This window comes from Ochotona curzoniae, unplaced genomic scaffold, assembly GCF_017591425.1.
Source record: "Ochotona curzoniae isolate NIBS_2020 unplaced genomic scaffold, NIBS_Ocur_1.0 contig_2688, whole genome shotgun sequence".
In the NCBI taxonomy this organism is placed as follows: Eukaryota; Metazoa; Chordata; class Mammalia; order Lagomorpha; family Ochotonidae; genus Ochotona; species Ochotona curzoniae.
This window is the reverse complement of record NW_024465553.1, coordinates 617,112-638,631: the sequence shown is the minus strand read 5'-3', so window position 1 is coordinate 638,631 and position 21,520 is coordinate 617,112. Positions and strand designations below refer to the sequence as shown.

At 63.8% G+C, this 21,520-nt stretch overlaps 2 protein-coding genes across 2 annotated transcripts in view; both read left to right on the top strand.

The window, feature by feature from the left end:
- Positions 1–1,908, top strand: part of TDRD9 (tudor domain containing 9) — a 55,790-nt gene extending 53,882 nt beyond the window's left edge. The window contains exons 36-37 of the mRNA XM_040975525.1: positions 367–439; positions 1,412–1,908. Of these exons, the coding sequence (XP_040831459.1) occupies positions 367–439; positions 1,412–1,510 (172 nt within the window). The 3' untranslated portion in view covers positions 1,511–1,908. The remainder of the gene's footprint in view (positions 1–366; positions 440–1,411) is intronic.
- A 3,911-nt stretch (positions 1,909–5,819) lies between these two features.
- Positions 5,820–17,516, top strand: ASPG (asparaginase). Its single transcript, XM_040974993.1, has 16 exons — positions 5,820–5,901; positions 9,480–9,588; positions 9,684–9,795; positions 10,337–10,462; positions 10,898–10,981; positions 11,156–11,282; positions 12,378–12,490; positions 12,680–12,862; positions 12,951–13,064; positions 13,398–13,520; positions 14,087–14,182; positions 14,410–14,573; positions 15,754–15,840; positions 16,702–16,801; positions 16,931–17,011; positions 17,375–17,516. The coding sequence occupies exons 1-16, from the start codon at positions 5,820–5,822 to the stop codon at positions 17,393–17,395; spliced, it is 1,722 nt and encodes a 573-aa protein (XP_040830927.1). The 3' UTR covers positions 17,396–17,516.
- Positions 17,517–21,520: the final 4,004 nt, after the last annotated feature.

The following is a 21,520-nucleotide window of genomic DNA, read 5'->3' as shown; positions in this document are numbered from 1 at the left end:
CCAGGCTGGTCGCTGCAGAACCTCGAAGCTGGGCCCTCGGGGTGCTGGAGGAAGACAGGTCTCAAAGTGCAGATGGAACCGGGCGGTCTGGCTTCAGCCCAGACGCTGAGGAGTTGGGAAGGCTCTTCTACCTTGGGACCGGGGCTGGGAGGCGTGTGATCATCTGTCCAGTCCCTGGTGGGCTGCGGAGCTTTTGCCCTCCCTGTGCTTGGTCAGGGTGCCCCGATGGCCAGGTGGAGTCCAGGTACTCTTGAAAATACAGAGATCATAAAAATCACTGAGGTGTTTTCAGTTACCAAGATAGCAATACAGTCAGAGTTTTCTATCACTGATATGTAACTCAGACAATTTCCTTTTTTAAACTAGCTTGTTCTGCCAGTTGAAACCAAGAGAAAGAGTTATTCCTACATGGCATGAAAAGCCCTACGAGTGGAACCAGGTGGGTGAGAGGTGCCCGAGCAGCCTGTCCTCTGGCTCAGTCCTGGCCAGCTGCGGCTGCTGGGAGCAGAGCCGGAAGGCAGGTGTGTGCCGGTGGCTGCTCAGGCCGCAGCGTGTTGTCCTAGGGCTTGGGAAAGCAGCATCCATTTGGAGCCTTCAGCTGGTGGGGACCTGGGCGAGGGCCCTCCTTGCCACCCCTGCCACGGGGCTGCCGTGTGGCCACATGCCAGGAGAGGTGAGCTGTGGGCTGCTTCTCCTCATGCCAAGGCTGTAGGCCTCCTGTCTCCTCACACAATGCCTTCTCCCCACCTGCTTCTGTGCTTGGGAGCCTGCTGGCTAGGCCGCCCAGGCTCCAGGGGCTGGTCCTCGTGCTTGGTGGGCAGGAGAGGGGCTTAAGCAAGACTGTGTCCGCTCAGCCGGAAGCCGCCTTGGAGGCAGCCGGGTTTCAAACCATGAAGCCCTGCCTGAGCCGATGACATCACAGGTGGTCCCACCTTCCCCCAGGGCATGCTGTCTGCCCAGTGCGATGTGGGGCACCCAGCCTGGCAGGCCCGGGAGTGAACAGTGGAGCTCTGGGGAGTCTCCTGTTCGACTCAGGTCACTTGTTAAGTGAATGTGACGCCTCCTTGCCGCCTGCACAGGAGCTGCTGGTGAAGTGCCAGGCTCCTGGCCTGGTTCTGGCTGGTGGGAACATTCAGGGAGTGAAGCAGCAGAGGGACCCCTCCCCCAATGTCTCCATCTCTGCCTTCCACACAAATAAGAACTAGAAATGAACAAGAATGAATCCCAGTGTGCAGTGTGGAGGGGTGGATAAGCACCTGGAAATATTTGGGGAGAACTGAGGGATGATTTCAGAGGCAGGTCCAGTCCATGCCTGTCCCTGTGTCTGTTCGTGTCCATGGGGTCTCCATGATCTGCCTTTGCCGCCTCGAGGAGCCCACTCTGGAAGGGTCTGACTGTGTGCCCTCCGCAGGTGGACCCGCAGCTGGTCATGGAGCAGGTGCGGGAGGAGAGACGTGGGAAGAGCACGCCGCTGCTCCAGCTGCACAAGCTGATCGTGCTGGGCCCCTGACCCCCGCAGCCGGACGCGCTCTCCGTGGCACGCAGTCGGACATTGCCCCTTGTGCTGCCCGGTGATGTGGAGGGTCTGCGCCATCTAAACCCTCGGGAAATCGGGAAGCAGACTGCCTGGTAAAGGAGCTCCAGTTGAAGTAGCCACGTTGGCATGGAACATTCTAGAGCCTGTAGGTTTCAGCCTTGGGCTCCCAGTTGACCAGACAGAAAGCTGGGACCTGTTTATAGCCATGGTGTGTTTTCTGATGTTTTTCCATGGAGGAGGATAACTAATTTTGGAAAACCCAACTTTACTTTTATACATTTAAGATTTTTAGTTAACTCACGATTCTTGGTCCGCATGTCAGAAATCAGAGATTACCTGGCAACTTCTCTGTGTGTGTGAAAACAATAAAAGCATTACACAAAGTTGGCTTGTGGCTATTTTTTAAAAGATTTATTTATTTTTATGGGAAAAGCAATATTACAGAAAGGAGACAGATCTTCCATCCATTGTCTCTCACTCCCCAGATGGTTGCAATGGCCAAAGATGAGCCGATCCAGAGCCAGGAGTCAGGAGCTTCCCCCAGGTCTCCCACGCGAGTGCAGAGTCCTAAGGCTTTGGACCATCCTCCACTGCTTTCCCAGGTCACAGGCAGGGAGCTGGATGGGAAGCAGGACTGCTGGGATTAGAACCAGTGCCCACATGGGATGCCAGTGCTGGCAGGTAGAAGATGAATGAACCGAGCCGCTGTGCCAGCCCTGTGGTGGTGGTTAGAAGAGGTGGATGGGGTTTGTTGTAAAGAATCCGGTGGTAAAGGGGCACAGACGTGTCTGAGCGCTGGGGTTCTGTCTGCATGCTTGGTGCATGGTGCCAAAGAGGAAGCACAGAAGGGTCCGGGCAGGACCACAGCCCAAGCCTGTCCCTGGGCAACAGCCCTCAGATGGCATGGGTGAGCTGGGGGTTCTGCCTGACTGGCCTGTGGCTCACCTCTGAGAATGGTGCCCTGGAGCCACACCCACCGTGCCAGCTCTGGGAAGTCCCCAGTGCCAGGCACTAAGGGGTTGGGGTTGGGACTTCCTGGCTATGGCTAAAGGCTACCAGGAGCATACACAGCAGCTTTCAGGGTCCAGGCCCTGTCTGCCGGCAGGAAGGCTCCCCCGGCGGGGGCAGCAAGTGCTGTGTCCGCATGGCTCCTTGGTCTGCTGGCCTATCCAGGGGACTGTGGGTTGCAGAGTGGCCAGCGTGGGTTTGCAGGCACCATATGTGTGCGTGTATGCCACAATGGAGAGACACCCTTCTCTTCACCCGCCAGATGCCACCAACAGCCAGGACCCTGGAACTCCCTCTAGGGCTCCTCCATACTTGCCGCCAACTGCTGCCTCTGCACGGTGGCGGAAACTGGGGCCTGGACATTCAGCTCAGGTGTTCCATGCAGTGTCTCAGCTACCAGGCCATGTGCCCAGCACCCGGCTGGAGTGTGGTATGTTTTGTAGAAGCGCAGCCTGGCCCGGCGTCGTAACCTAGCAGCTAAAGTCCTTGCCTTACGTGCACCAGGATCCCATATGGGTACCAGTTCTAGTCCCGGCAGCCCTGCTTCCCTTCCAGCTCCCTGCTTGTGACCTGGGAAAGCAGTTGAGGACGGCCCAAAGCCTTGGGACCCTGCACCCATGTGGGAAACCCGGAAGAGCCTCCTGGCTTCAGACTGGCTCAGCTCCAGCCATTGCGGCCACTTGGGGGTGAATCAGCAGATGGAAGGTCTTCCTCTCTGTCTTTCCTCCTCTCTGTATATTCCAATAAAAATTTTAAAAATAAATCTTAAAGCAGCACAGCCCTGGGAGGAAGCCCTGTGTGCCCTGAGCTGGTCATCGTGGGCTGCCTTCTTCCAGCTGGGATGTAGCATCCTGCTGTCTTGTGGCTGCAACAGATGTCTGGGTGGGCATGGCCACTGCTGCTTCTGCCCACACAGCTACACTGCATTGCTGTGTGAATGCAGTGCCAAGCAGTGCCTCCCACTGGGCCTCTGCTGCTGGAAGCGTGGCTGATCCCCACAGGGAACGTGAGGTGGGACCTGCCTGAAGGCTGCCAAGGCAGAGGCTGGGTATGTACCAGCACTGGGGAGCTCTGGGTGTCAGACCAAGGAGCCACCGTGGGGGCCACAGTGGGGCCTTGGGGCCACATGGCCTACAGCTACTGCTCAGTCCCCTTGAATTGTGTTTGGGAAACATTAACAAAAAGAGATGGCATTTGACCACAAGGAAGCATTTCTGAAATCAGAAGGTCTTAAGACCACGCTTTTGGGTTGTAATCATTAAAATTAGACACCTGCCCACACTTCAACTGCTTAGAGGCTCACAGCCCTACAGACACCCAGAGCTGAATGTGAGACACCCCAGTCCACATCGGAGTGCTGTTTCCAGTCTGTTACTCCACTTCCTGTTCCACTTCTGGAAAGGGCATCCTGGGGGGCAGTAGTGTGCAAGGCTTGGGTGGAGGGCCTGGCCTACCTGGGCTGTGGTGGAGGGCCTGGCCCAGCTGGGCTGTGCTGGACAGTGGGGAATGAGCCATGGCTGGAAGGTCAGTTTTGCCTCCCTCATTAATCAGTGCGTCTTACACAACTACCCCATGATGTTCAAAAAACAACCACTAGGACGGGCTTTGTGTCCGAGATGGAGATAAAGGTGATCCAGAAATAAATCCACAAGCTGGGTCCATTGCACAAGGAGCAGAAACCACAAACCAGGCTGGGCAGTTGGGAGTGGGTCGAGGCGTCCACAAGGGTTGCTGCCTTGGCTGGAGGCCTGGCCAGGGCTCTTGGTGTCCATGCTGTGGCAAGGTGGGCCCAAAATTCCTGCAGAATATGAATGGGAGGAACAGGTTAGCAGTAGGTGGACCCCAGAGGAATTGAGAAGGTAAGGTACATCTGGGGGGTGGGGGTAATCACCCCTTCCTGGTAAAACCCACCAACCCTGGTTCTCAAGAGATGGCGTTGTTGAGCTCGCAGCAGGTGAAGTGCCTCAGGAGGCAGCCTGGCGTTGGAGCCGTGTGGAGCCAGTCCCCGGGATGGGGCGCTGGAGCCGTGTGGAGCCATCAGTCCCGGGGTGGGGTGCTGGAGCCGTGTGGAGCCATCAGTCATTGCTTGTTCTGGAAACTTTCAGAGTCACACTGTCGGTCACGAACATACAGAGAAACGAGAAGTGAAACGGATTTGTTACGCCATGGCTGAAAGCGTGAGCGACGTGGTGAATGAAGACATTCATTTCGGGTAAGTGGTGTGTCACAGTACTTGGACTCAGGCGGTGTGCCTCAGGTCGGTGTCCAGCTCTCCCTGCTTTGCTGCCAGCAGCTCTGTCATCAGCTGGGCCACTGACCTTTCAAGTTGGGGTTGTTAGGAAACCTCACGCAGCCCAGCCCGACACGCTGCAAATGGACTCGGGGACCAACGCCTGAGGCCCCAAGGTGCGGGGTGGGGGCATTGTGGTGGCCTGTGCCCTCAGCTGGGGTCTGCTTCCCGAGAGGCAGGAAGACACCCCTGCCCAGCAGGTGCCTGCTTCGCTCCGGCGGGCCTGCAGAGTCTGGGGCTGGATGAGAGCGGGCTTGTTCCCTCCCTGTGGACTTGCAGCCCAGGGACTTGCAGGTTCATGTGCAGAGCGAACACGAACAGAGAGCGTGCCACCAGGTGTCCCTGGAATGGGGTAAAAGCTCCTTGAGCGAAGCTTGCTGGTGTGTTAACCTGGAGAGTCCTAGTGCACCAGAGGGTCTAAACACATCTTACCACACACACAAGCTTCAAACCCAGAACCTGGTGTGGGACACGATGCCCTCACCAGCTAGCGCTGAGACCGGCCGATGCCATGGCACAACCCAGGCAAACCCCGCCTCAGGTCCAGGGTCCCAGTCACCCTACAGGGTGTGGACACAGCCAAGCCCACGCACAGGGTCCTGGTTGGGGCAGCTCGGCCTCCCAGCCTCTGGTGCTTGGCTTCTCCGGGGAGTGCGGCAGAGTATGGCTGCTGAGCACTCCTTGCCTGTCTGCCGGTTGTCCTGGGGGGAGAATGCATGGCCACTCCCGAGGACAGCAGCGTCAGGAGGGCTTCACTGAGGCCCCAGAGCCCCTGGATGGGACTTCCCATTGCTGCACTCCCAACCCCACAGATGGGTGCCCGAGGCGGGCCTGGGAGGGCAGTGAGCACAGGCTGGCGCAGGCACCTCTGCCTGCCCAGCCACGCCCAGGGGCGGACACCTTGGCCCTGCCCCGGCCAGGCCCCGCCTCAGGCTGCCCCGCGGTGTCCTGACCGCCTCCCCGCGTCCCTGTGTTCCAGACGGCATGGCGCGCGCCTTGGGCCCTGAGCGCCGGCTGCTGGCCATATACACTGGCGGCACCATCGGCATGCGGAAAGAGGACGGTGGTGAGTGGGCTGGGTACCCCTGGGGTTCACAGGCAGGGTTGGGACCTTCTTCCTCCTGTCCCCCTGGGTCCAGCCCCCGCCTCCCGAACCATTCAGAAACCCAGGTGCCCTGCAGGGGGACAGGGCAGCAGTGGCCCCAGGATCACCCTGGTGCTGTTGCTCTAGGTACCGGTGGGTGTGGGCAGGAGGGCCCCTGAACTTTGCCCTGCCCTGGCAGAAGCAGGTGGGTTCTGTGGCAGGGGAAACAGGGGTACCACATGGCTCTGCGCCCCAGCACCTGAGAGCCCTGTGGTTGCAGGAACCCCAGACTCCTGCTGCTGGGGTCACAGTCCCAGCCTTCTGTCCCCTCTGTCGCGGGCACTGAAGACAGCCCCATGAGGTGTATGTCCGGGTCCTGCCTGGGGCCTTTCCAGGATTGGAGAGGATGGCGGCACAGCCTCCGCGTGGCTCTGCTATGTGTGGTGGGGGAGGGGTGGAAGACCCCGCGTTCCTTGAAGGACCTGTTCAAGGGTGAGTCCTCCAAGCTCAGCCTTCGTCCCACCCCAACCCGGCTGCCTAACCTGCTGTGAGCACAAGCAGAGACAAAAGGAAGCTGAGCCTGCCCCCTCTGGAGGCTGCTGCTGCTCCTCAGTACACAGCCCCTTGCCCAAGACCAGTGCCTCACCACTTCCTGGAGGCTGCTGGAGCACCCCTCACCACCTCCCCTGCTGCAGGAGCACCCCTCACCACCTCCCCTGCTGCAGGAGCACCCCTCACCACCTCCCCTGCTGCAGGAGCACCCCTCACCACCTCCCCTACTGCAGGAGCACCCCTCACCACCTCCCCTACTGCAGGAGCACCCCTCACCACCTCCCCTCCACCCTACTGGCACCAGCGTCTCCTTGCCATCCCTCTTCCCCCTCCTGGCCTCAGCTCTGTCCTTGGCTTCCAGTTGCTTCTCTGATTCCTCAGGCCTGGCTTGGAGCAGCTCATGGCCCGTGGCATGGGGCATGGCTATGTCCAGGCTTGCATGTGGCCTCGAGTGCCACACACAGCCGGGGTCACATAGCCCCAATGTTTGCTCGCCCCTGCCCCGAGTGGACATGCTGCTTCAAAAGGAAGCAGTGTCCAGTGGCTGCCCCAGTTTTAGCTGTCATGTGTCTTTCTGCATCCTCTTAAAGGATACCCCTTGAGTGGTAGAGGTGGCAACTGGGCCACCGCGGGAACCATGAAAGAGGCAGCCACTGGGGCCCAAGGGACTCTGCTGGCACACCAGGCACTGGCTCCCCCAGGAGCCCGAGCTGAGGCATGGTGCGCTGCTGCCCTTGGGGCAGTCCAGCCCGTCCAGCTGCACAGATGTGACCAGGTCCCAAAGCAGCATCTGCTCAACTCTGTGCTGTGTGCAGCAATTTCAGATGGAGCCCGCACTCAGTGATGGCCTATGTGCACCTGCTGGTCCCCGTGCCCCTCAGAGGGGCTGGGGAAGCCCTGGCTTTGGCTCAGGGGATGTCTGTCCCATTGTGTCCCAACAGGGGGACGACAGACAGGCCAGCGTCGTGCAGGTGTGAGGTGAGGAGAGTGCCAGCGTCAGGTCACTTGGGCTCAATGATTAATTTACTGCTGGAGACAGCTGTTGGGATGGCAGCCACTGTGGCAGCCTCCACTGTGTGGGGCACACACCCCCAGCTCAGCAGGGCATGGCACCCCCCACCATGTCACAGGACAGGGCACCTGAGCCCCCAAGCCCACTCAGTGTCCATAGTCTATGTGCTGCCCACAGGGAGGCCCTAGCAGCAGGGTGAGGTTGCTTCCAGCACCCTCTGAGTGACGCCAGTGGCATCTTGGAGGCCGCACGTGGCATTTGCACCCTTGGCCCAGCTCACATCAAGTCCTGAGCTTTCCTCACATCCCCTAGGCTGCCCCGGAGGTTAGGAGTCCCATGGCCACCAAAGAATCAGTCCTCCACCTGGCCCTGCCCCAGGTGGCATGCCCCAGGCTGGCATCAGCACAGACCAAGGCCGCTCTTTTGGCAGGCACAGCGGGTCAGGGGAAGGTGAGGCAGCCAGTCCATGCACCCATTGAGCTCTACTCCTGCCCCAACCCTCCCAGAAGCTGCAGCCCCAAGCCTGTGGGACCTGCGGGGTCCTTCCCAGGGATCCACCCCATTCAGAGTCCTAACAATGTCGGCTATGGAGTTTCCGCAGGTGCTGACAGGGCCAAGGGGTCAGAACTAGGACCATTGTCTAGCCCCACCATACAGGACCCAGTGCACCTGCAGCCATGGCCCTGACTGACTCTTGGATGCCCAGGGGCTGAAGCCCAGGCCACAGGCTGGCAGCCTGAATGCTGGACCGTGCCCTGTCACACCTGGGGTGTCCCAGAGGTGGCTGAGCTGACAGCTCTGTGGCTTCCCCTCCCCCAACTGTTTACTCAGCCCTGTTGGCCAGTGCCAACCGCCCACGCCAGCTGCTCTGTGCATGGCCAGGGGATGTTCCTGAGCCCCAGTCTGACAACACTGACCAGTAGTGTTCAGTGGGGGAGGCATGGGACATTGCAAAAAGCCTTGGAACAAATAGGTTAGTTCCTCCACTGTCTCCACCATGTACCCTGGGCAGCTCTGCCAAGGCAAAAATGGGCGTGATTGACCATGGGTGTGGCTGACCATGGAGGAGGAGGGAGGAGGCATGTGGCAGGGAAGGCCTGGCTGTGGCACAGGGCAAGGGGCCTTGGCTCAGCGTGTGGTGCCCTCTGAGGCTGAGAATGACCCCAGCCACGGGCAGGCCCATGGCACAGCCCCTGGAAGCGTCCAAAAGGAATGGGACCCAAGGACTCCTGGCCTCTAGAGTCACGAGTGGGAGGAGCTGAGGTCTGTCACAGCTGCAGGACGCTGAGTCAACCAGCATAGGCCAGTCAGCACCAGGACTGCCAGGCCTCACCCTGAGGTCACACTGGTGAAGCTGCCCCTCCCAGACGCCTGCTGGCCACGTGGGAGACGCTCTCAGGACCCTGGAGCACGGAGCCAGTGGAGAGCCATGGGGGACAGGGGTCAGACCTGGGCCCCGTGTGTCCCAGAAGCTTGGTCCCGAGCTTGTGTCCTGGGGACTCACTGGCACTTGGGCGGTCCATGCACAGCGTCTCCTTTCTGTAGGCAGGGGTGGCTGACTGGGGCCCAAGCACTGGGGCACTTGCTGTGTGCCAGTCACTCCAGGTGAAGGGGTTGTGCAGAGATCCTATGCGGGACCCTGGAAGAGACACACACAGATCCCTCCTGGGAGTCTGAGGGCCAGAAAGGACTTCCTGGAGCAGGTGTCCTGGTCCAGATCTAGAAGTACTTGCTAGGAGAGAAGGGGGGCAGGAAGTGGTGCTGGTGGGTGTTCTGACAGGTAGGAATAGAATCGGGGGGAGTCTGCCTTGTGAGGGCCAGGAGGTAGCCTTGCCACGAGTCAAGGCAGAGGCCAGGCCAGTAGCCAGAGAGCCAGCCAGGGCTCCTGGGCTGGCCAAGTGCAGACAGGGCCGTAGCTTTTGGGCACCTCCCTAGGGTCCTCGCATCTCAGGTGCTGGCTGCACAGCAGTTCTGAGCCTGTGCCCACTGTCCACAGTGCTGGTCCCCGGGCGGGACCTGGCGGCCGTCCTGAAGACCATGCCCATGTTCCATGATGCAGAGCATGCCCAGGCCTGTGGCCTCCCCGAGGACACCCTGCTACTGCCGTGAGTGTGGGGGCTGTGCACGGGCCTTGGGGCCCCTGGCATCACTGCGGGCAGTCTGGGCCCTGTCCTCAAGCCCAGCACTGTGCCCCCTGCAGCCCAGCCAGCCCCAGCCAGAGGGTCATCTACACGGTCCTGGAGTGCCAGCGCTTGTTTGACTCCAGCGATATGACCATCACTGAGTGGGTGCAGATTGCCCAGACCATAGAGGTGCGGAGAGAAAGGCGGTGGATGCCCCTGCCTGGTTCGGGGTGGGCCGAGTCTGCCCCCGGGTTTGCACAGGGGAAGGCAGTGAGCACGTCCAGCCTGGAGCTGTGCTCTGTGGCCAGTCACGTGTCGTCCCCTCCTCCCAGCCCCGTTGCACAGTGGGGTCCTGGCTTGAGCTGTGCCCTCTGTGACCAGCAGGGGGTGCTCTGCTTCAGGCGCTGCAGGCTTGCCCAGCCTCTAGAGGGAGAGCAACAATATGGGGCAGGGCCCCTCGGCTCTCACACCTGGGCCACCTGCTGGGCGAAGTCCACCCCAACGGCCTCTCCGAGGTGGTGACCAGAGGCCGTCCCTGTATGGCTGTGCCTGTCCAGGAAGCCACTGCAGCCTGGCCAAGCCTCTGCCTGCACTGCTGACGCCCTCACAGCCCACAACCCCTGTTGCCCGCAAGAAGTGGACGCCCCCGTTGTGGCCACCCATCTGCAGCACAGCCCCCGTACCTCCTCTCCTTCCCTAACGGGCCTCCCCTGCCCTCCCTCTCCTGCAGCAACACTACGAGCAATACCACGGCTTTGTGGTTATCCATGGCACGGACACCATGGCCTTTGCCGCCTCGGTGCTGTCCTTCGTCCTGGAGAACCTGGAGAAGCCCGTCATCCTCACCGGTGCCCAGGTGACTTGGGGACAGCCCTGCCGCGGCCCTGTCCAGCTGAACCCTGCTGGCCCAGGGCACAGCTTGGCAGCTGCACATAGAGCACGAATGCTATCCTGGCTGCGCCTCGGCCACCCCAGTGCCACCCCATGGCCAGCAGAACATTCTGGAAGGCTGCTGGAGTGGGCAAGGGGCCTGCACCCCTGCAGGGCACCCTGGGCCCTGGAGAGAGAGCCTCCCTTCAGGGCCGGGCCTGAGGCAGGGGGCAGGGAGCTGGGACTCCAGCCCATGAGTCTGCAGCAGTTTGGCCAAAGCCATGGGCTCCCTGGCTGCCTCCTGCTGCTGCTGCCACCACCAGACAGGGCCATTCCTGGCCTGGGCGTGGGCACTGGAGCCTGGACACTGGGAAGCCTGATGCTGGGTGGTGGGCGACTGGACAGATGGGTCCCTCCCCAGGTGCCCATCCATGCACTGCAGAGTGACGGGCGTGAGAACCTGCTGGGCGCTCTGCTCATGGCCAGCCAGTTCGTCATCCCCGAGGTACGCACTGGCAGAGGGAAGGGGGCCCTGGGGGGGCTGCACGCAGCCCCCAGGACAGCAGAGGAGGGGCACCGTAGGGTGTGGGGGCTTTTCTCTGCCTGTGGAAGGGCTCCGGTCCAGCTCCCCCACCCCCGGCTGGACTTCCCCAGCTCTGAGCCACCTCCTCTCCCCCAGGTCTGTCTCTTCTTCCAAAACCAACTGTTCCGAGGCAACCGGACCACCAAGGTGGACGCCCGCAGGTTTGCGGCCTTCTGTTCCCCTAACCTGCTGCCCCTGGCCACCGTGGGCGCTGATGTTACAAGTGAGCTGGCAGCACACGCAGGAGGCCCTGTGAGAGGTTGAGCCTGGGGTTGGGGCACGAGTGGGGGGCCCTCAGTGGATTCAGGTGCTGGATCCACATGCCCAGGCCTCTTGGCACAGGGACGTCCGTGCAGGACCTCACCGCTGCAAGTCGCAAGGGGCGTTTGTTCCCCACCCAGGCCCACGCGGGGTGCCCGGGGCCAGGCATCTACGCAGCTGCCATGCTTAGGGGGTCCTGGGGGCCCTAGGGTTCTCCTGATCTTATCCAACTGTTCCGGCTGTCTGGGAGAGCGGGACACTCAGCAAAGCGGGCAGGTCAGGGGCTCAGGGGAGGCTGTGGCGGGCACAGGCCCCTCATGGCCATTGCCTCGTCCTGTGGGTGGGAAGCAGAGGCACAGAGGGGCGGATCTCACGGTGACCATGCACCGGTACAGGGCGTGTGTGTGGCACCCCTGGGTGCTGGGATCTGGTGGGATCCCAAAGGACTTTGTGGAGGAGGGAGAAGGTGAGCTGGTACGAGGAGGAGGTGGGGGTGGGTTGGCTGGAAGGAGAAGCAGCTTGCAGGGCCTGCCACCAGGGGGTGCCCTGCACCCTAGCACCAGGGACACTGAGGCTCTGCCCCCGCCCAACACCCCCAGGCTTGTTCCCAGCTTGTGGGAACGCGAGCCCCACCCTTCCCAGTCAGGCTGCCTGGCCGGCTCCGGCACCCAGCATTGGGAAACCCCGGACTGCACCCAGGGTGCGGCTCCAGGGGGCCCTGAAGAGGGGGCTGAGGCAGCTGAGCTGGGGAGCCGGTGGGGGTCTTAGGGGGATGCCTCACAAGGTTCTCCTGGGGCCAGGAGGTGGGGTCTGCTGGCCCTGCCCTGCCTGCCCCTCTCTGTGGAGCCCTGGCCTGGCTGGCTGGTGCCTCAGAATGCAGGAGGTGGCATGGAGGCCCTCTGCCCGCCAGGCCCTGCTGTGGCACTATGGGGTCCTGTGGCCGAGCCCCATTCGCCCCACTCTTATGGACTCCCAGAGCCGTGAAGCAGGGAGCTGATTGGGGGCTGGCTGGGGGTTAGCTGGGGGTTCTCAGGCCAGCTCCGCTGTGTCCCTACAGTCAGCTGGGAGCTGGTGCGCAGGGCCAGCAGGCAGGGCCGGCTGGTGGTGCACAGTGGCATGGAGCGTGACGTGGGCCTTCTGCGACTCTACCCCGGGATCCCCGCCACCCTGGTGTGTACCCCCTTTGATCCTCGGGCTGTACCCCTGCCTGGCCGGTCTGTCTGGACACTCCGGGGGCTCCACTCCTGTATCTGCTTCCCGCTGGGCTCTGTGCACCTCGTGCCTGATGGCCTGGCCTGCAGCGGTCCCACCAGCCGGGATGGGAGCTGAACCCGGACCCTTGCCCCCTGCCACCCCCAGGTCCGGGCCTTCCTGCAGCCGCCCCTGAAGGGGGTGGTCATGGAGACCTTCGGCTCCGGCAACGGGCCCAGCGCCCCGGACCTGCTGCAGGAGCTGCGGGCAGCCAGTGCACGGGGCCTCCTCATCGTCAACTGCACCCACTGCCTGCAGGGCACCGTGACCTCTGACTACGCTGCTGGCGCAGTAGGGCAGAGAGGCCAGGGCTTGGGGAGGAAGGGGCTGGCCGAGGGACCCACTGTGGGGAAGCTGCCCATACACCCCCTCCTCACAGGCCATGGCGGGAACCGGCCTCGTCTCCGGGTTTGACATGACATCGGAGGCCGCCTTGGCCAAGCTGTCCTATGTGCTGGGCCAGCCAGGGCTGAACCTTGACCAAAGGAAAGAGGTGGGAGCAGCCTGGGCGGGGTAGGGGAGTGGGGTTCAGCACACACCTTGCCTGACCCCTGTCCGGGGACCAGCCATCCACGGCGCTTCTCTGGGGAGTGTTGGGGACTCACCCAGCATTCCCAGAATGACCCCTCCGGCCTCTGACTTTCCTTGACATTCCAGGGTTGACGGGCTGGGGGGCTTTGGGAACGTGAGTTGAAAGCAGCAGAAGCTGGTGCCGATCATTTGTGGGGTCTAGGCTGGGACGGTGCCCAGAAACCTCCCACCGCCGCCGCTGCCCTGTGGCCCTCAGGGCTCGGCTGGTGCCCCTGACCCCACGTTTGTCCCCCAGCTGATGACCACAGACCTCCGAGGGGAGATGACACTGCCGGCAATTGACAGGTGTCCACGTTCACCACGGGGCAGCGTGCTGGGCCGTGGGCTAGCCTGGCTCCTCGAGCTGGGCAACAACCAGGTACCATCCCCTCGGCACCTGGGACACCCCAGGCTCAGACCTGTGTGGGGGCAGTCCTGGCCCTGGGCATGGGGGCCCCGCCCTGCTCCTGCCCCCTTCGTGGCCTGGCATGCTGACCTGCTCTGGGATGGGCAGCGGAGGGGGCCCTGGCAGACTGGTGCCTCCCTGGCCCTGACCTCGCACCTCAGTTTCGCCCCACCCTGTGTGAACTGCCCCTTGCTGGGCGCAGATGGGAGCCAGATGAAAGGCCTGGGCCACGCGGCCTGTTATTAGGTGCCCTGGGTGCCGGCGGCCATGGCTCTGTGATCAGGTTGGCGTGGGCACTGGCATCTCAGGCAGCTCCTGCTGGCCTGGGACTGGGCAGGTGGCCCTCGGGGAGTGTGCGCAGGTATGGGACTCGTGCTTCCATGCCAGGGGAGGAGCTCCGTGTCCTGGTGTCCTGGTGTCAGGTCCACCGCCCTGAGCTTGCCTCCCTGATGGGGGTCAGCATCTCAGCCCAGGGCCACAGGCCTAGCGGCCCCTGCTTACTGGGGGATGCTAGGACCTAGGACACATGCTGCCCTCAGGAGGTTGATGCCGTGCGGGATGCCCTGGTGCCCAGCCTGGCCTGCGCCGTAGCCCACAGCGGGGACCTGGAGGCCCTGCAGGTGCTCATGGAACTGGTGAGCCTCCTTGAATCTTGAGGGGACCCCAGGAGGCCTCTACTGGGGCCTCAGGAACCCCACAAGGCCCTATGCCCTAGGCCACACAGCAGGGTTATCTTCCCAGCTGGGGGAGGGACACAGTCACTTATGTGTGGCCATAGGGACTGGGTACCCTGGCGCTCCCTGTGGCCTACCTGGTCCTGCCCAGCACCCTCTGAGAGCCACATGCCCTTTCATCCTCCCAGGGAAGTGACCTGTGCCTGAAGGACTTCAGGGGCCAAAGCCCTCTGCACGTGGCTGCCCGAGCGGGCCAGGCTAGGGTGGTGGCCACCCTGCTGCAGAGGGGCGCGCAGGTGGATGCCCACGACCAGGATGGCTACAGCCCACTGCTGCTGGCCGTGAGGGGAAGGTGCGGGCCTGGCCTGAGGTGCATGCGTGGGTGGGGTGGGGCAGGACTCTGCTTCCCGCCCGGCTGACCCTGGGCCTCAAGGGGCAGGTGGTCTCCATGCAGGTCCACGCAGGATTTGCAAGACCCTGGCATGGGGTTTCTGGAAGAGAAACAAAGGCCTGGGCCGGTGGTGTACCTGTGTGTTCCCGTGTGGCCCCATATGTGTGGCCCCTCTGTGTCTGTCCCATGTGTGTGTCCCTCTATATGTGTCCCCCTGTGTGTGTCCCCAGGTGTGCCAGTGCTCCTTCCATGAGCCCAGGGACTGGAACATCCTGTCTGGCATCCCCCAGTGGGCCAGCCTAAGGCAGAGTTTGGCAGCTCTTGCAAGGCAGCAGCCCAATGGGCAGCAGGGGCTCCGGGTGGGGCCCAGCTGGAGCACAGGGCTCAGCTCCACACCCACCCCATGGCCCCCGAGCCCTGCCTTCCCAGAGGGGACAGGGGACCTGGCTTATGTAGGGACAGCACGTCCACATCCCTTGGGGAAGCGCCCGAGGGTGTCGGGGCCTGGGGTCCCACCTGTAGGATGCGGCTCTAGGGTAGAAACAGGAGCAGAGCCTTCTTGGCAGAGCAGGCGTGCCCAGCGGGTGGCAGGTAGGTGAGGGGCTGTGGGCGTGCCCCCAGCACCAGGCTGGGATGATGTGGCTGGAGAGTCCCGACAGGGTGAGCTAGGGCGTGGGCGGCAGCGCGGGATGAGCTCACGGCAGCCGCGCCCCACTGTCCCAACACCCCCCCAACTGGTCTGTCAGCCTCACTGGTCTGTCAGCCTGCTGGCTTCCCGAGATTACCTGTCTGACCAGGGGGCACAGGGGAGAGCTGTGGGGCTGAGGACCCCCGAGACCCCCTGGGGAGATAGCCATGACAGTGGCCATGGCCAGAGCCCCCACCCCAGGTACCGGAGCTCCCCTCCCTTACAGGGGCAGAGGTGGGCCCCTTGGCTCGGTTTCCCCAGAGCCAGCCTGGGCCATGTGTTAGGGTTTGGGGCGCTGCAGGGGCAGGTCAGCAGGGGAGAGGGCCCTCTGGTCCCCTGCCCTCCCTGCCATGTTCTGGGAAGGAGCCCAGGAGCTCAGGAAGGGGTTGGGAAGCAGAGCGCCTCCTGCCGTGTTCTGGGCACGGAAGGCGAGCAGGACCCTTTTTCCGGCAGACATGAGCGTGTCATCCAGCTGCTGCGAGCAGCCAATGCCCGCCTGTCTTCCCAGGAACTGGAGGATGCGGGGACCGAGCTGTGCAGGTGGGGGCTCGGACAGTGGGGGCAGGGTGGGCTCTGGGAGGGACCCCAGTTTGGCTTAGAGGAGGAAGGGTCTGGCAGGTGTTTCTAGCAGAGCGCATGTGTGTGTGTGTATAGGGAGGGTGTGTGGAGGGAAGCAGGGTTCCGGGTGCAGTCAGGGGTATGGAAGGTTCTGGAAGCAGCTGGCCTGCACCCCATTTAATCTGCAGTTTGTGATGACATCATACTTTATGGGGGCTGGGCGAGCCTCATGGAAGCTCGGCAGGGAGAATACCCCGTAAGCACGCCTTGGCCCCGCCTCGCCGGGCTCTGGGGTGAGGTGGCAGGGGTGTGAGCCAAGGGGCAGGGCCTGGGCCAGGTTCTGGGGGTACCTTGCAACCCCTGGTTTTGTTTTCCAAGGGATTTTGCAGGCCACTGGGTCCAGGGTAGCCTCTGACAGGCTGGAACTGGGCTCGGGGCTTCAGCTGGGCCTTTGCCAAGCAGGGTCGGAGACCTGGCCTGCAAGCATGAGGGGGAGCTGGGGTGCGTCTGCTGGAGTGGAGCCCCTCAGGAGCAGCCAGGACCCCAGAGAGCCTAGTGGGGTTCAGGTCAGCACCCAGCCCCAGGGACCCCATGACTCCTACTTGCCTCAGTGGGCCTGCCCAAGGAGCTATAAGACAACACAGGAGTCCAGCAGCTGGTGCGCACCACCCTTGGCCTGAGTCACAAGCATGCCCACCCATGGAGCCTAGACTGCAGGCCGCCGACCAGCCCCCAGGGCCAGGCGCTGCTGGCTCAGCTTTTTGCGGCTGGCTTTGTGAGGCTGCCCGGGGCACCCTGGCAGGGTGAGGGGCTGGCTGGCACTGACCACTCCTCTCTCCTCAGGCTGGCAGCCCGTGGGGACAGTGCAGGCCTGAGGGCCTGGGTCCAGGCCGGGGCCGACCTGGGCCAACCGGGCTATGATGGACGCAGCGCCTTGCAGGTTGTGAGTGCCCCTTGCCCCACGCCCATCCTCCACCCCCAGGGCTGTTTTCCACGCAGGGGCCCTTGGAAACTGTCCCTGGACCTGTGGGGAGGTGACAGTGAGACCGCCTCCATGCCTGCCCCTCCACAGGCCAGAGCCGCTGGGAACTGGGAGCTCCTGGCCTTCCTGCAGGGCCCTGAGAGTACAGTCCAGGCCCAGAGCCCCGACACGGTGAGTCCCGCCCGGCAGGCCTGACCACCTCCCTCTCCAAGTGGCCGGGTCTCACCTTGCAAATGCATCCAAACACCCCGTGGGGACAGGCAGAGCTGTGAGGACTTCCTGGAGGAAAGGCCAACCTCAGGCCTCCCGCCTGCGTCCAGCCAGGCTGCTTGCGATGGAATCTGACCTCCCCCTCACGCCCTGCCCACCTGGCCTGCTGGCGGGGTGCCCAGGCCAAGCCCCCGCAGTGTCGTCTGGCCTCCCCTCACCCCCTGGGAAAGGCTGTGCCCACAGACAGGTGCCCAGGCTTGCCTCTGCCCCAGCTCCCTATGCTTCCCAGCCTCCACCTGGTCTCAAGGAGCTTCTCACTTGCAGGAAGTGCTGCCTGGTGTCTAGCTCGAAGCCGTGATGCTGCAGCCCAGGCCATCCTGATCCGCTGGGACCTGCTACTGGACCTGCTGCTCAGCCTGGGGCACCTGCTGGGCAGGGGTAGAGGTGTGAAATAAAGTCCCAGAATGCTGCATTCCAGGCCCCTCGGCTGCTGCGGTGGGTGTGTTCAGGCCCCCTCGGTGGGCCTGTGTGCCCCTGTGGGAGGGGGCCAACCAGTCAGTCCTACCCTACACATCCAGGGATGCAGGTCCTAGGGGCAGGGGCAGCCCTTGGGGCCTCCCGTCCCTTGTTGCCCGCTGACACGGGCTCCTGCCACCTCCCTGTGGGCACGAGCCTGCTGCCCGGTCCTTCCTCCATCCTCGTGTCCTCCCCAACCTGATGTATGGTCTCCCATCACTTCAGTGCCTGCCCCCTTGTGGGGCAGGGTCCTCAGCTCTCCCAGGCCTGGCTGGCACTGTCTCTGGAAGCTCCTCTAGATGCAGGTGCATCCAGGTCTTGCATAGCCAAGCAAGGCCACCAGGGCCTTCGCTGCCGGAGAAGCCTTCACCCACCACCCTGGGCAGTGCCCTCTGCCTCCCATGGCCTGCCTGCCGCCTGTGGCCTTGATATACACAGCCCGGGTTGTGAAAGTCACAGGGACACATGTTACCCCAGATGGCAGCATCCTCTCTGAGCCGGTGCCAGCCTGCCTGTGTGGCAAGGTCCCCTGGACCCACTCCAGCCCATGAGGTGACACCCCCTCACACCATGTGTCCACAAGGCTCCCTGCCAAGCTGGCACTTCCCAATGGGTCACCGAGGGTGGGGGGCAGCTCCCAGACTGATCAGTGTCCCAGGAAGCTGTGAGTGACTGTGGGGATCAGTTGGCAGGTGTCTTCCAGGTGGTTTAGTGTCGAGGGGGATCTGGCTCGAGGAGGGGAAGGCTGGTTACCCTGACACCCCTACTCCCGCCATGGTGCCACCCCCAGGAGTGTGTGGCCTCCGCAGAGATGCCGCTGCCCACACTGGCTCCTCTATGCTCGTCTGGCGCATCTTCCAGACACAAAACTGGAGGCCCTAGGCCAGCCGTCCTGGGCCTGGAGGACCTGCCAGCCCCCCGCGAGCCATGCTGCGGCTCCAGCTGGAAACCTCGCCCAAGGGCCGACGGGCACCTTGGATCACCAGATGGGCTTATCTTTGGGGACATCTTCCTCGGCCGTGGCTTCCGCCCTCACATCAGACGCCTTCCCGGGACCACGCCCTCTGCTTCCTGTACCTGTGCCCTGGGCTGCATGAGGAGGGCTCCTGGAGCCCTGCTGTGGTGGCATGGCGGGTGCAGGCCTGGACAGGTATGTACGGCCAGGCTGCAGCTCTGTCCCAGTGTGGCCCACAGGACCTGAGTGAGCCAGGAGTTCCCTCTGCTGCCCCCTCCCCAGCTGAGGCTCCAGACGCGAGGAATTTAGGGGTCACCTCCCCCTAACTTCCTCTGCTTCAGACTCCTGAGCAGACCCCTCAGCTGACCTCACGTCACGCTGGTACACCTCGAGGTGACTCAGTGGGTGAGACTCGGCTGGAGGCAGGGCAGCCCTGGTGTGGGGGATGAGGAGCAGGCCTGGGGCTTCCACCCCGGGAGCGGGGCTGAGGGGGCCTCTGGCTGCTCCCATCACCCCACCCTCCCCCGCCGGCATTCTCGGCTCGCTCCAGGCTCAGGGTTTCACTTTCTCTTTATCCTTCCCAGCAGGCTTCCTTTGAAGCCCGGGACCGGAACAGGCGTGTCCAGCCCCAGACCCCCCACCCGTACCCAGAGGTGACCCGAATCCCGGGGTCCCTCCCGACTCTGGCTGCACCTGCCCGAGCCACCTAGGGCCTCCCCCGGCTGGGCACGTGTGGCTCCCGCGGGCACACACAGCCCCTCCACGGGAGTCCCGGTGCCGACCCCAGGGGCCGCGGGGCGCCGGGCGGGGCCGCGCGGCGATGAGTCAGGGCCACCCCCGCGCGGGCGCGCCGAGCAGGTCCAGGGCCGCGGAGGACCGGCCGCACGACCCGCGGGCCCGGGAGCCGCCCCGCCCGGCCAAACCGGTCCGGCCAGCGCCGCGCGGGCGCGTTCCGGCGCCGGAGAGGGCGGCCGTGCCGCATAAAAGGCGCCGCGCTCCGCCGCCGCTCGGAGCCCTTGCCACCCGGCCACGGCGACCGCGGGCGCGCCCGGCCCACGCCGCCAGCGTTCGGCCGGGACGGCGTCGAGGCGCGGACAGCGGGGTGCTCGCTGCACCGGCGGCCACTCGCGCGCCGGGTCCAGTGGTTCTTAGCAGTTCAACAGTTCTGTAGCGCAATTGTGAAATGTTTAGGACCACTCGACCCGGCGGGCCCGGCGGCGGCCACACTGCGGCGTCCCGCGCGCCCCGCAAGCTCCCCGGGGACTCCGTGCGTCGGCGGGAGGCTGCCGGGACTCGGGGAGCCGCCCGGGTGGGCTGCGGGACGGCCAGTCCTCGGGGAAATCGACTGAATCCCCTGCGCTGGCCAGCGGTAGGCCCAGCGGGCGGGGACGGGCTTCCTGGGAGCCGGCGGCCGGGGTTGCGGGGCACCCCGAGCGAGTAGCGGGGTGGTTTAGTGGGGAGGGGCGGTGCGGGGCAGGGCAGGAGTGTGGGACCACGCCGCAGGCAGCCGCCTTCCCGCCAGCTTCCTTCTGGGGGCCTCGGGCTTGTCTCGTGGGTCACTCTTGGTGCGCTGGGTGGGGCTACAGGTGGCCTGGGAAGGGGCGACCCAGCGGGGGGCCGCCCCAGCCCCTGCTGGGGCTGGGCAAGGTCGCCTCTGTGCGGAGGGGGTGGGGCTGAGCTGCCGGGCCGGCTGGTCTGGCTGCGGCCTGGCAATGGAGAGAGGGGTCCCCACCCCTGCCTGCGGGAGGTGCTGGGTGCAGGGCGTAGGCGTGGAACCCCTTCCCCTGGGGGAGGTTACTCCACCCCCACGGGGTTGCTGTGATCTGGAGGCGACTGCAGGGATTGCCCAGGGAGTGGGTGGCCAGTGCAGGCCCAGGCAAGTGCCCATGTCCCCAGACCGCCTACGGACACTGTGTGGCCTGGAGGCTGTGGCAGCCACCTGTCCTGAGTGACCGCTAGGACTCCCAGGGTGTGCTGCGCTTGGTGGGAGGGCCTGGAGACAGTAGTGGCCACAAATGCGTGTCCCACAGTAGCCCTCTGGCTGTCCTGAGGCTGGCGTTCCGGTGTCCGCGGAGCTTGCCGCTGTGGGTGTCCATCCCAGGTGGGAGTAGCCCCCCGACTTCCCACCCCAAGGAAGGGAGCAATGTCGGCCAGATACCTGCTGGAGGGCTTGCGCCCCTGCTGCTTCTGGCACAGGTTTTGGCCTCCAGGAGCCCCCCGACCCGACCTGCGTCCAGCCCCACCTGCCCTGGGGACTCTGGGTGCCAGAACAGGCAAGACGGGAGGCCCTGTCCCACTCGCAGCCCTGCTCTGCTGCCCGCCAGCAGGTGACCTTGCCCCCCACCCCCAGAGCACTGTCCTTTCCTGGTACAGATGGACGGGGGGAGCCGCCCCTCAACAGGGGTGTCACGGCGGGTGCACAGGGTCCGTTGGATGTGGGGAGGGTGCTAGTTGCAGACACCTAGGCTCCAGCCTTCCCTTCTCGCCGCTTTTTCCATCCTGGCTGATGTGAAGGGTCCCCGGGACCCCTTCACAGTGTTGGGGTCTGCTTTCTGCAAGTGGAACCCGTTTCCTCCACCAGTGGAGCTGGATGTGGACAGCAAAGTGCCCTGGGCAGCTGACCCACGTGCCCACACTAGCTGGGGTGCTCATGGATTTCCTGCTGAGAGCCCTGGGCCCCAGGCAGGCAGGCCCCACTCCTGGCTGCCATGGCTGTGGGCTCTGTGTGTTTATGGAGGGCACACTGCCATTTCTGCAGTTACTAACATGCAGTACCATGCAGGGGTGTGTGGATGGGACACTCTGGGGACAGTGCGGTCATTGCCAGCCACGGGAACGGACAGGCCTCCCGCAGACTCGCTCCCTGGCCTGGCCACCCCTTCCAGCCTCTCATCCCTGCATTGTTCTTTGCTTTCTGGGGTGCCTGGGCCTGCACTGTGTCTCATGTGGGTGGCAGGGCCCACTGCTGGAGCCACTGTGTCAGCAGGGGAGACAGGCCT

What these genes read in the sequence shown, in the direction of transcription:
- ASPG (XM_040974993.1), top strand. Translation starts at nt 5,820, where the DNA reads ATGGCGCGCGCCTTGGGCCCTGAGCGCCGGCTGCTGGCCATATACACT. An exon ending in CTGACTACGCTGCTGGCGCA is followed by an intron (nt 12,863 to 12,950) that starts GTAGGGCAGAGA and finishes CCCTCCTCACAG; the next exon opens with GCCATGGCGGGAACCGGCCT. An exon ending in ACCTTGACCAAAGGAAAGAG is followed by an intron (nt 13,065 to 13,397) that starts GTGGGAGCAGCC and finishes TTTGTCCCCCAG; the next exon opens with CTGATGACCACAGACCTCCG.